This window comes from Canis lupus, chromosome 3, assembly GCF_003254725.2.
Source record: "Canis lupus dingo isolate Sandy chromosome 3, ASM325472v2, whole genome shotgun sequence".
Taxonomy (NCBI): Eukaryota; Metazoa; Chordata; class Mammalia; order Carnivora; family Canidae; genus Canis; species Canis lupus.
In genome coordinates, this window is record NC_064245.1 from 3076703 (window position 1) to 3089633 (window position 12931).

The 12931-nt window shown below is 34.8% G+C and overlaps 1 protein-coding gene across 15 annotated transcripts in view; it reads right to left on the minus strand.

Annotated features, from left to right (window-relative positions):
• FER (FER tyrosine kinase) overlaps positions 1 to 12931 on the minus strand; it is a 433137-nt gene that overhangs the window by 332432 nt on the left and 87774 nt on the right. For 14 of the 15 annotated variants that reach the window (XM_049107895.1, XM_049107893.1, XM_025438260.3 and 11 more), the window contains one exon: positions 2038 to 2221. In XM_049107895.1, coding sequence (XP_048963852.1) covers positions 2038 to 2221 — 184 coding nt within the window. Of the gene's footprint in view, positions 1 to 2037; positions 2222 to 12931 lie in introns of those variants that run through there. The other variant, XM_049107924.1, reaches the window with a different exon arrangement.

The following is a 12931-nucleotide window of genomic DNA, read 5'->3' on the forward strand; positions in this document are numbered from 1 at the left end:
AAGACCCGATCTCCCTTTTAAGAATGCTATGCTGTAAAGATATGCCATTGGTCAAGAGTGCCCTCTACAAGTGTGGACAGACAAGCTTATCCTGCCTTTTCCCAAATAAATATAAGGCATAGTTTGCCTTTCTTTTTCAAAATCATCAGTCGTAAAAATTTAGTACTTACAAAATCTCTCTTATTTAGTATTTTCCCAATAGCCAAATGCTGTTTGGGTAAAAAAAAAAAAAAAAAAATTTAACTGCTTTAGGCAATGCTAGTTTGAAATGATTACAGAAATCACCTGACAAAATTTGAAGAAAAGGGGAAGACAGAGAAATTTAAAACCAATTTAGCAAATATCCCTGGGGTTTTGACCACAGAGGTAAAAGTGCTGAATGATATTAACGTAAATGACTCCATCTAGATAACCCTCATAAAGCAATGCCATAATGTGATGTAGAGACGATTATTATCCACCTTTAAGACAGATGGAATTTTAAAAAAGGAATTCTCCTAATGCTGTTGTATAAATGTGACATGGAATTCAATTTCAGTGAAATCATCATGCTTGGATATTTTAGATCTAAAATAATTCATTGTGAAAGATAATATGCTATAGAAAACTACCATGTCTCAAAAAGACATCTATTGATGATTAATATGCCCTTATTGATGATTCATGTGAAGAGTTTGAAAAAATACTCATGAAATCAGAGTAGGGAAGGAAGTATTTCTGAATCAACAATATATAATTTAAAGTAGACATAACTATGGGGCTCCTGTGTGACTCAGACTGTTAAGCATCTGACTCCTTGATTTCAACTCAGGTCATGATCTCAGGGTCATGAGATGGAGCTCTCATCTGCGACCCCTGCTCCACCATGTACTTGCACACTCTCTCTCTAAATAAACTTTTAAAAATTAAAAAAATAAAGTACACATATCTAAATCCATAGATTAAATATTTTAGGGAGATATTTTACTATTTTATCACTACCATTAAAAGTTTACATATTCAAGTCAACTAAAAACACTTTTTCATCTTTTTACTGAGAAAATGGGAGATCACCTAAACCATCTAACAAGGCAGATGAAGTCTGCCGAAGGGTGGCTTATCCTTTTGTAGTCTTGTATTGATACCTCCGGTTAACGTGTACCTTTGATGTATTGCCCAAAGTATATTGTTAGCTCCTTGAAGGCAAAAATCATGGCCAAATCACAGACTGTGTTTTGCATACTGTAGAATGTCAATAAACATTTGTTGATTTTACTCTCATACAATAAGCCGGCAAAGAAAACTTCAAAAAATTATTTTCTTTAATGGAGCTATAGGGCATAAGGGTAAGTGTTTAAGTCTGTCAGAGAAAGACAAATACCCTATGTTTTCACTCACATATGGAATTTAAGAAACAACAAATACAATGAGCAATGAGGAAAAAGAGGGAGAGAGAGAGAGAAACCAAGAAAGAGAGACTCTAATTTAGAGAACAAACTGATGGTTACAGGAGGGGAGGTGGGTGGGGTGACAGGTGAAATAGATAAATGGGATCAACAGTACACTTATCATGATGAGCACAGAGTAACGTATAGAATTGCTGAGTCACAACATTGTGCACCTGAAACCTACATCACACTGTATGTTAACTTAGACTGGAATTAAAATTTAAAACTTTAAAAAATTATTTCCTTTGGACTTCTTAGTTGCTCAATACTTAAACACTCAACCCTCTGAAGATAGATATTCACTTCTTAACACCTGTCAATTAATGAATTTTTTTTTTTTTTACCTAAATTTCCAGCTAATGGGAGTAGAACAAAAACATACAAAAAGAAGGACCATTCTTAGGGCTAGCTAGAAGTTCTAAGAGATGATAATAAAATGAATGTATACCAGAAGTGAAAATCAAGAAGGATCAAGGTAAAACAGATCTGAAAAACACACTGGGCTCACAAAACGCAGACAACTCTTATCCGAAAACTTACCCGGGAGAGAGAATAACATTAAAATCATTTCAGGAAGGGGATTTTATGCCAAATAGGAAATGTATCTTACAGTGCTTTTATCATTTCTTCTTGCATCTTCTGAAGAGAGTCCAGAAGCAAAGGAAGTGTGGTGTCATAATACTGATTCTGATGAAGCTGTGCCCCTTTCAGTGCCAATACATACTGATTATGCAATACATGAAGTTTCATTGTCGCTTTGTCATATCGTTCCTTGGCCTTTTCGGTTTCTTTCCCTGGAGAAGACATTGAAGAAAGTTAATGAAGAGATAAAGAGGCTTTATCCTAACTATATGCAACCTGAGTGACTACTATTTTATATTTCACACATTTTATGAAGAATCAACAAAATTTTATTGGACATAAATGATATGCTCAGCTTTATGCAAAGTACCACTTATTTGCCAGTCCTGTGCACACAGGCTGCTATGAAGGAGGCATATATTACAGTAAATGTTTGATAGTTAATGGATACTTTTGTAATAAAATTTTACAGAAAAATGATTCTTATCTTTAAGAAGCTCACACCAAACTGGACAACAATGTACATGAAACTGTGTAACTAAGAAAACATGAAAACTTGTAAATAATGTTAAATTTTGAGGCCTGTATTTGAGGGATCAATAAAGACCACGGGAGCAAGGAGGCTTTGTAGAAAAACCAAACATGGGGTATGTACAGGAAGGTAAAAGAAAGACAGAATGGACAATAATCCCTCCCTCTCACCCTCTCTTTCTGCCTTTCTGCCTTTGATTCGATGAATAGTATTAACTCATCACCACCAGGAACTGTGCTAAACATTAGGAATTCAGTACCTAGCAAAACCAAGTCCTCGATAGAGCCCCTGGTCTGGTAAATTGGAATACTGAGTGAAAATATGGAGATAATAAACAAAATTCCATAGGCAGGCAAAGAAATAAGCTCAAAGAGAGGAAGTTTTAAGGAAGTGAAAGAACTGTGTCTGTAGAGGCAGGGCAATTTTAGGTTGTAAATGACCTGAAAATCAAGCAGAGAATTTAAATTTGACATGGGAGATGTCCAGGAGATATTGACAATACTATGAACTAAAATTTTGTGTGTACCTCCACTAAAATCATTCAGAAAATATTTACAGATTAACAATATAAATGACTATATAAATAAAATTTTTAAGCAGATCTTCAATTTTCAGTGCCAACTGAATATTTCTTGTCAATTATTTGGATCTAAGGAATAAACTTTTCAAAATATTTATTAATTTTTGCCCTCTTTTCCAAGGAGAATCCTCTAAAAGTAGATCTATGTTGAGAATTTTTGATGCCACAGGCTCTTATCTGCTGCCCCTCATCTCAATATTCCTGATAGGTAGGAGTTGGAAAAGCATTCCCTGTTGGAGAATGTCTCTAGCTCAGAGCCAAAAGCAGAGAAAAAGTCAGTGTTTTTGTGGAGAGAGGAAACCTCAGACCCTCCAAAGTGCACAGACAGGCAGGGCAGCAGAATGAGAACAGTTCCCTTGCCTTTCTCATCTCCCCTCCAATTCTCAAGCAGAGGAACCACATCTAGCTGGTGGAAAAGGAAATCTTTCCAGCATGCTGGAAGCTGGAAATTCTACTGGTTCCAAGTACTAGAACTACCACTGAATTCTTGCACACGATTATTTCACGGAGCTTAATCTCTAGCCATTCCTGCACATGGGGATACTATTAATTACCCAAGTCATTTGAAATTGCTACCCTAGATGATTTATTTTGCTTTATAAAATAAATAACTTCTCAAGGAGAAAATATTTGAATCACCAGAGTATCTTTCCTAACCCTTCTCACTGCTGTTTGGAAACAGGTTCTAACACCAGACTGAGGGGGTGGAAGTAAATATATTTACTCAGTTCTGATCTGAAAGGATCAGAAAAAAACAACATGAGCCACTAAAGAAGATTTTTCTCACTTTTTGACTACAAATCACAAGATAATATATATTACGTCATGAGCCAAAGCCATATACATTTTTAAATATGTAATTGAAATAAATTCATGACATAACTCTTCCCCTTACTATGAAGGATGCCCTGTGATTTTTTAAAAATTCTATTTGAATTTTTCATTTTTTTTAAATCTTCACTGAAAAAAACAATACATTTTTTTGCCTCAGTTAATATAAATCCCTAGAGAAATTTTCCCTCACACTGTATGGCATTAGGGATAATCTTTTTAACTTCACAATTAACAAATCACTTCAATAATACTAATCATGAATGATTTTTAAGATTCTCAGAAATACATTCTCCTACATGTTCAATCACCATGATAGTTTTTTTTCATAGAATACTATCCATATTGCTGGGCAGCACCAGTGGCTCAGGAGGTTTAGCACCGTCTTCAGCCCGGGGTGTGATCCTGGAGACCTGGGATCGAGTCCCACGTCAGGCTCCCTGCATGGAGCCTGCTTCTCCCTCTGCCTGTGTCTCTGCCCCTCTCTCTCTCTCTCTCTCTCTGTGCGTGTGTGTGTGTCTCTCATGAATAAATAAATAAAATCTTTAAAAAAAAAAAAAAGAATACTATCCATATTGCTACTTGGCATCCTTCTTCCAAAAATAAATCTCAAAAAATGTCCCCAAGAGTCAATGCAATGATGCATCTATGGCCAGCCACTAAAGCAACAACCTTTTTTTCTCCCTATCCACATAAGTCCGGATGAGACTCCTATATGAAGCTAATATCCAAGAGCCAAAGTGCATACCTAACCAAATTGGAATGAATTTTCTTGGCTGGGAGCTAAGTCACATTAATGTCTGAATCAGAGCAAAAAGTCCACAAACACCTGCTGCAGAAGCTGCCAAAGAGAGCCCTTTCTAAGGCCCTTGCTTTTGTGTTCTTTTTAAAATTTCATTTATCATTTTAAAGCTAGTTTATAGATACATTACTTAAAATTCAGCAAAAGTTTTTTCTTTAATTCAGCAAATTCTAACAAGAGTTCAAAAAGTTATATACAATTACACAAATTGATTCCAAATAGTAAAGTTTTCCAGGGTCTACACTGATAATAAGAAAATAAGGCAAGCATTTACCAAGCAAGAACATTTAAGTACTGTATTCTAATTTGTTAATTTTTATTGTAAACTCAAAAAGGATTAACTATAGTAAATTCAATTAATTCCATATGTAATGTCTTTTTTAAAAATATTACTTTTTATATGAATTCTATTATTCCTAATTAGTTACTTGGGTTTTTTAGTATAACTTCAGGAGTCAAGCTCTGCATACAAACATTTTCATAGAGACATTTAAACCACCCATCTGTCCTCCTATTTGCACAGATTTTTAAACTGCACACTGCCCATCTGTCTTTCTAACTAGTGAAAAATGATGCACTAAATATGCAATACTCAGCTAAGATTTTGTAATCTAAAATAACATTTAAAAAGTTAAGAATTTTAAAAAAAAAGTTAAGAATTTCTGATTTCTCTTTCTTTATCATATCTAAAATACGATAAACAATCCGAAAAAGACTGTTACAATCAAACCTAATTATCAATAGCTTAACAGCAGTCATTAACATGATTTAGAAAAAATTAAATGCCTTTGAAAACATCCAAGGCAAAATCCATTACATTAAAATGCTACTGTTACTAATAAAGTATTTAAAAAGAGCTTTGGGTTTAAAACTGAATTTAGGGGTATGTCTAAGTAGGTTTTTGGTTTGTTCGCTTTTGTACTCTTTAGCTAGCTCACATACACTTATGCGTTTTGTTATGTGGTGTACTTGTGCATGAACATGATCTATTAACCTATCTATATCTCCCTCCCATGCTCCCTCCCCTGTAAAAACGAACAAAAAGTTTCAAAAACATCCTTATTTGCCATGATTTTAAACAGGATTCTATTATATTTTTTCCTGATTTGCTTTAATATAATTACTTAGGTCCCACAGAAACTATATAAGAAAATTCAAGAAATAGTAATCCTCTGTGAAAACCAAAGTTCCAAATAAATTTGTTTTCAATTCCATTCACTTACTAAAATGTGTTGCAAAAACTACCTAACATGATTCTTGCCACATAGCATCTTGGTGCAGAATATTTCACATCAGTATTACTCTTTCTTAACTTTTAAATAACTACATTCGAGCTTAAAATTAATGTGAAGTGTGCAGAGCAAGTAACTTTTTATTGACAGAAACTGAATCATACCTCTGTTGCCATATGATGCTTAAAAAAAAAAATGATGAGAGGCACTGAGGCAGGGCATGAAGCTGTCCTATATGTCAATTAACAGGGAGGATAAAGTCCAATTTTCCTCCTCCACATAATGAATTTCACAAAGAGACTGAATTATAATTCTTTGCCACCACTTGTTGACAAATCTGTTTAATGTTTGTAATAACAGAGTGTATATACAACATGTCATGCCATAAACAATGTTATGAAGCTAGCTAAACTCAATTATGCAAGTTTGACATTTACAAGAGACAGGCAAGACTACTCATTAAACTAGTCTAGAAAGTCAAGTATTTTTTATTATAAACTTCAGAAGTGTTTACCATTTGTTAAATATTATGATGGAAAGCCTCCTGATAATAAATGAGAAGCGATTATTTTCGAAAAGCAAATGCCTGCAAGTAGACTCTGCTTTCATTTGGGTTACTAAACAGCCTACCACCTTACATTTTTCCTTCCTTTCAAAACATTCCTCCTCAACTATACAATTTCTGCTTACTACTCTGAATAAGAAAACAATGAACAAGAATTAATCCTAACTTATGAGTGACGGGGCAAATGCCCACATACGTTTTTTCACATGGAAGTTAAAATTCAAGTATGACACGTGGGAACAATCAATGAGCTACCCATTTTACTCAATGCTATTCAGACAAAAGCAAAGTCAAGAAGTCAGTTTTTCTCTCAGCTCCTTTGATTAGCTGTGCAACCCAAACAAGTCTTATAATTAAATTTTAGTTTCTAATTTCCCGTCCCGGGAGTTAAATAATCTGCCCTTAACAATTCATTGGGTTATGATGAAGACTGAATGGCAAACCATCAAAATACAACACCAAAGGCACAGAATTTGGAGAGATGGTAAAAAAATCTTTGGATCAGATACTCCTATAAAGCACTAAAAAATACTATAAGTATATCCACACTGTGCTACTTTTAATAAATTTCCCAGCATAAGAACAACTGATATATCAGTCCAGAAATATTTACTAGACATGTGTTAGGGCTCTAAACTGTTTAAGTAACTAAAAACAGTGGTATTTTATTTAAAAATTGAACAAAATACCTTTAAAGAGTAGGCTCTCTAACTCTGTGCAATATCATTTCCTTATATACAGTGATTGCTAGATTCAACTGACCAATAATCTTTCAAAAACCTAGAAATTGAATGGTATACAATACTCAAATCTATATTCTATAATATAACAAAGCTGTGAAGGGGAGGATTCCAGGTAGCTGGGATGAAGTAACAGCATAATTCTGAATTTCCCACATAGCATCTGAACAAAAAGAAAAATAAATAAATCTACATCCTCAGCATAATAGGCAGAGAATGTCCAAATTTTAAATTTTCTGTGAGTAGAAAATTAAACACCAAATCTCTGCAAAAGATCTCTCACCCTCCCATTGCAAGCCTCCATGGACACCAAGGGCTGTTCAGAAAAAAAGAAGAAAAACAGAGAAAGAAAAAGAGAAAACCTAGCAGTGTGCTTAAGACTGATCTAAAACCATTATCGGGGCACCTGGTTGGCTCATTTGGTTAAGCATCTGCCTTTGACTCAGATCATGATGCCAGGATCCTGGGATGGAGCCCAGAGTCAGGGTCTCTGCTCAGCAGGGAGTCTGCTTCTCCCTCTGCCCCTCCCTCTTGCTTCTGATCTCTCTCTCTCTCTCTCTCTCTCTCTCTCTCTCTCTCTCGGCTTTCTTTCTCCCAAATAAAGAAATAAAATCTTAAAAAAAAAATAAAGCCATTATCAGAAGAACAAAGTTCATTGTACATGTGAAAATACTGGAAAAGCATAATGGTCAACCACAGAATTGACTGCAAGAAATGAACTAAAAAAAGGGCATGTGATAGGCAAACGAAACAGTCTTATAAAGGTAACACGCCAGGGGGCAAATGTTTAAAATGAAGAAACTTTGGAAACTGTGTAGGAAAAAAAGAAGTGAGAGAAAAAATAAATCCTACAGAAAAAAAAAAAAGAAAGAGAAATATATTAGAATAGAATAGAATAAAAAAGACACATCAATCTTTGTCAAGAGCATGAAGAGTACAAGATTTTACTCTACATGTGAGCTAACAAATTAGCCGCCTCAACTTCATGGACATGGGCAGAAGACACAAGTCTCCTGGGACAGAGACAAAGGACAGTTTATTTCTCATAGCAGTATCAGTAGCTAGGGTATCATCATTAGTCAGTGGGGGGAAACATGTTATACCAGGTCAAATGAAAACCAACAAGGTTAGTAGAAAATATATGTATCATGAATAACAGATAAAGATATATTCTTAAAATTTAAGGAGAAAAAGACCAAAAAGTTGAAAGAAAAAAATGGGCAAAAGACAACTCACAGAAACAAAAAATACTTTAAAATGCGACATTAAGCATATAAAAAGATGGTCAACCTCACTCATAATAAAAGAAATGCCAGCTAAAACCATGAGATGTTATTTTTTTTACCTAGCAAATTGGCATACTAGCAACTGTGTAGAGAAACTGGTACTCTGACACAATTCTGATAGGAATGCAGATTGGAACAATCTTTATAGAAGGTATAAACTACAAATACATTTACCTTTTACAACTACAATCACAGACTTCTAGAAATTTATGCTTAGGACATTTCTCCAATGATAAAAAACAACAACCCACACGCACAGGGTTATTCATGGTAGTAGTGTATCTAATTGGAAAAATTAGAAAAAATTCTATGTCCATATACAGGAAGCACTTGAATAAACTTAAAATGAAGTGCTACGCAATAGTTAAAAAAGAATGAGAAATAAAGCTACAAACTGAAGTATTGTTATTTTTAGGGCACAATGTCAAGTAGAAAAGCAAAGTGAAAAAATATAATAGTTTTTGTGTAAGAAAGAGAAATAATTAAAGAAAATATAGTTCTCTAAGTATATAGTTTTATACAGTTCTGACTTTTGGAATCATTAATGTTTAACCATTAATGAAACAAGTAAACAAAAGCAGTAAGAATAAGAGAGGAGAAAACAACTAAAAATGGGATAGAACAGAAACAAATGAATCAACCCTTATTTCCAGTGAATAATGTAATCACAATGAAAGGAGTGAGGAAGAAATGAATTAATATAAACAGATATAGAAATTAGGCATAGATATACTTGTGTGCATGTTTGTATAAACATTTACTTATTTTTCATTTCTGTCCAGTGAGAGGATCTAGATAGAACAAAGACACCCCAGTAGCAATGAACACACCCAGTGTCCAAATAATGGTTTCTAAATACTAAACGGAAGACCATTAAAAGGAACTGTGGTTCCTTAGAGACATGGAGCAGAATCTAGAGCATGGAAAGTACAAGATAAGCCAGAAAATAAGTGTTCAATGAATGACAGGAACACATCAAAAGGACAGAGGAGTCACTTTCAGTTTCTCTCACATACAGAGAAAGAAAAGATAAAATAAATGTGGCAAAATATTAATATCTGGGGAACATGAGTGAACGGTATATGGGTATTCTTTGTATTATTTTTTCAATATTTCAGTAAGTTGAAACAATGTCAAAAATAAAGGTTAAAAATTGAAAGCTGTGTTGCTAATGAAATAAGTCAATCAGAGAAAGATAATTATCATGTGATCTATCTCCTATGTGGAATTTAAGAAACAAAACAGAGGATCATAGGGGAAGAGAGGAAAAAATAAAACAAGATGAAATCAGAGGAAGACAAATCATAAGAGACTCTTAATCACAGGAAACAAAAAGAAGGTCACTGGAGGAGCTATAGGTGAGGGGATGGGGTAACTGGGGGATGAACATTAAGGAGGGCACATGATGTGATGAGCACTGAGTGTTATATAAGTCTGATGAATCACTGACCTCTACCTCTGAACCCAATAATACATTATACGTTAATTAATTGAATTTAAATTTTAAATTTTTTTTTAATTTTTTTTTTTTTTTATGATAGTCACAGAGAGAGAGAGAGAGGAGAGAGAGGCAGAGACACAGGCAGAGGGAGAAGCAGGCTCCATGCACCGGGAGCCTGATGTGGGATTCGATCCCGGGTCTCCAGGATCGTGCCCTGGGCCAAAGGCAGGCGCTAAACCGCTGCGCCACCCAGGGATCCCTGAATTTAAATTTTAAAAAAAATTTTAAATCAAAAGCTGTGGAAATCTGATAAAAAATCAAAAGCATCTGAATATTCATTAAGTCTAAAAAATTGGAGTTAGTCTACAGATGAAACATCTCAATGATTTGTTCTTTAAATATCAAAATTCTTACTTCCCAAAAGAAAAAAGAAAATTTAGTTTCAAAATGTGTTTCAAAGCAGGTATGTTTCCACACTAAGCAGTATTAGTACACAAAGCTAGCCAGAATAAAAAACAAACAAAAAACAAAACTATCATTCTACTTTATAAGACTAGTCAAGTGTGTGGAATAACAATGTCTCCAGCAAATGAAAGGCTTTTATCCTGTAAATCTTTAAAGGATGCTCTGTGAGGGACAGTCTTTGCCTTAAAGATGCTTGACAAGAAATTTAAAACAATGGCTCACAAAACAGTCATAATAATGTTAGGATATAATTATGGAGGAAGAAGTGTAGAGATCACCATTTATTTAGCATGAATAGCCAACCAGTAAGTGACCTCAAACTGAATAATGTGCTATAACACACAACATTATCTAGTAAGTTGGTGAATACCTTTAATTAAGGGGATTAAAAGCTGCAGGATATACAAAAAATATGTAGAAGATATTTTTCTGCCTCTGGAGAAAAAAAAATAGGTAATGGGGTATAGAAAACTCTTCACTGTACACTTACTGGTTTATATCTTATGATTTTTTTTTTTTGTTTGTTTGTTTTTATCTTATGATTTTGAATTTGGAATCACATAAGTGTGAAGAGGGAGCCCAAGAATCCCATTAAGAATAAAAAAGTAGGGATGCCTGAGGGCTCAGTGGTTGAGCTGCTTCAGCTCAGGGCGTGACCCTGGGGTCCTGGGATCAAGTCCCACGTCAGGCTCCCCACAGGGAGCCTGCTTCTCCCTCTGCCTGTGTCTCTGCCTCTGTGTCTCTCATGAATAAATAAAATTAAAAAAAAAAAATCTCAAGAAAACCAACAAGCTCTAAGCAGCCTATCTACCCTCTACCCTCTCCCCTGTATAAAGGGGCATTCAGGCTTTTCTCTTAGGCTATGACTATGAACAAACTGCCTTTGCTCCTTGCTAAAACGAATCCATTCACTTAGGGCCTAGATTCACCACCTCTTACCTCCTCAAGGGCACGGCTATAGCCATTCTTCCTTCATTCTGTGGCCTCATCAGCTTTTCCTTTCCTCCTAGAGCATTGTTATCAGCAAAAAAGCTGAAGTTGCTCTTAATCTTTAAAAATAAAAAATAAAAAAAAAAAAACCTCCCTTAACTACTTTCAGTTACTTCCCTCTCTCTTTCCTTTACTGCAGAACTACTGAAATGATTTGTCTGTACCAGTGATCTCCACTTTCTTTCCTCTCTCTTTCTTAAATTCATCCCATTTTAGGCTTTTCCCTCTACTGCAATATTGAAACTGCTCTTTTCAAAGCCACCCATAACCGACACTTTACAAAATCCCAATCTTGGTCCTCACCTTATGTTTAAGCACTACTTAACCTAATGGATCTGCTATTCTTCCCTGAAATCCTTTCCTCCCCCATTTGGATTCCAGAATAACACAGTCTTTTGATTTTCCTTTTATCTTGGAGTTCTTTCAATTTCTTCCTCATTTCCCTGACTTCTTAATGTGGGGCTCAGTCTTGGGACTCTTCTCTTTTCTATCTTAATTAATACCCTTGGTAATGTCATCAAACAGCATGACTTTAAATACCTAATATTCAAGTTTATACTTTTACTCCAGACCTCTCCCAAGAATTTTCCAGAGCTAGAGATTCAAGTACAAACTTGATGTTTGTACTAAGATATCTAATAAGTACCTAAAAACCAAACTCCTGATCTTCACCTCCAAATCTGCTACTCCTACATTTTTCTCCATCTCAGCTAACAATAGTACCATCCTTCCAGTTGTTCAGGCCAAAAATCTTAAAATCATCCTTGATTTCTTTCTCTCACACACTACATCCATTCATCAGCAAATCCATTAGGCTCTATTTTCAATATATACATTCATGTATTCCATGTTTCTAAATATGCCTACAGTCTAAACTTATTTGTAATCCCAAAATCATTACACACAGTACTCTCCAGGCCAATTACAGATAGGCACATGCACAGAGTAGCAAAGGAGTCATTTGATATACATGTTCCCAAGTGAGGTCAAATAAAGCCATGTCTGCCTTTTTGTTTCAGCTCTCATACTGTGAGCTGTCCATTTTGCAGTCGGTTTAGCTCCACATTGACTACATTTTTGTGCTTAGTTGATGATTTTGCTGTTTAAAATGGCTAACCATAGTGCTCAAGTTCTGTCTAGTATTCTTATGACCAAGAAGGCTATAATGTACCTTCTAGAGAAAATACGCATATCAGATAGCTTTGTTTAGTAATGAGTTATAGCACTGTTGGCTTTGGGTTCAATGTTAACAAATCAACAAGGTGTCTTTAAACAAAAAGACATAAAACAAGATGATGTACTGGATCAGTCATGAAAAATGTCGTGACCTTGCTGATAGAAATCTAACCCTTTATGCTACATCCACCAAGGGTAATGAATCAGTACTCAGTTAATACTAATTTAGTGTTCAGAGTGATTTCACAGAATATAACCACTGAAGATAACAAGAATCAACTG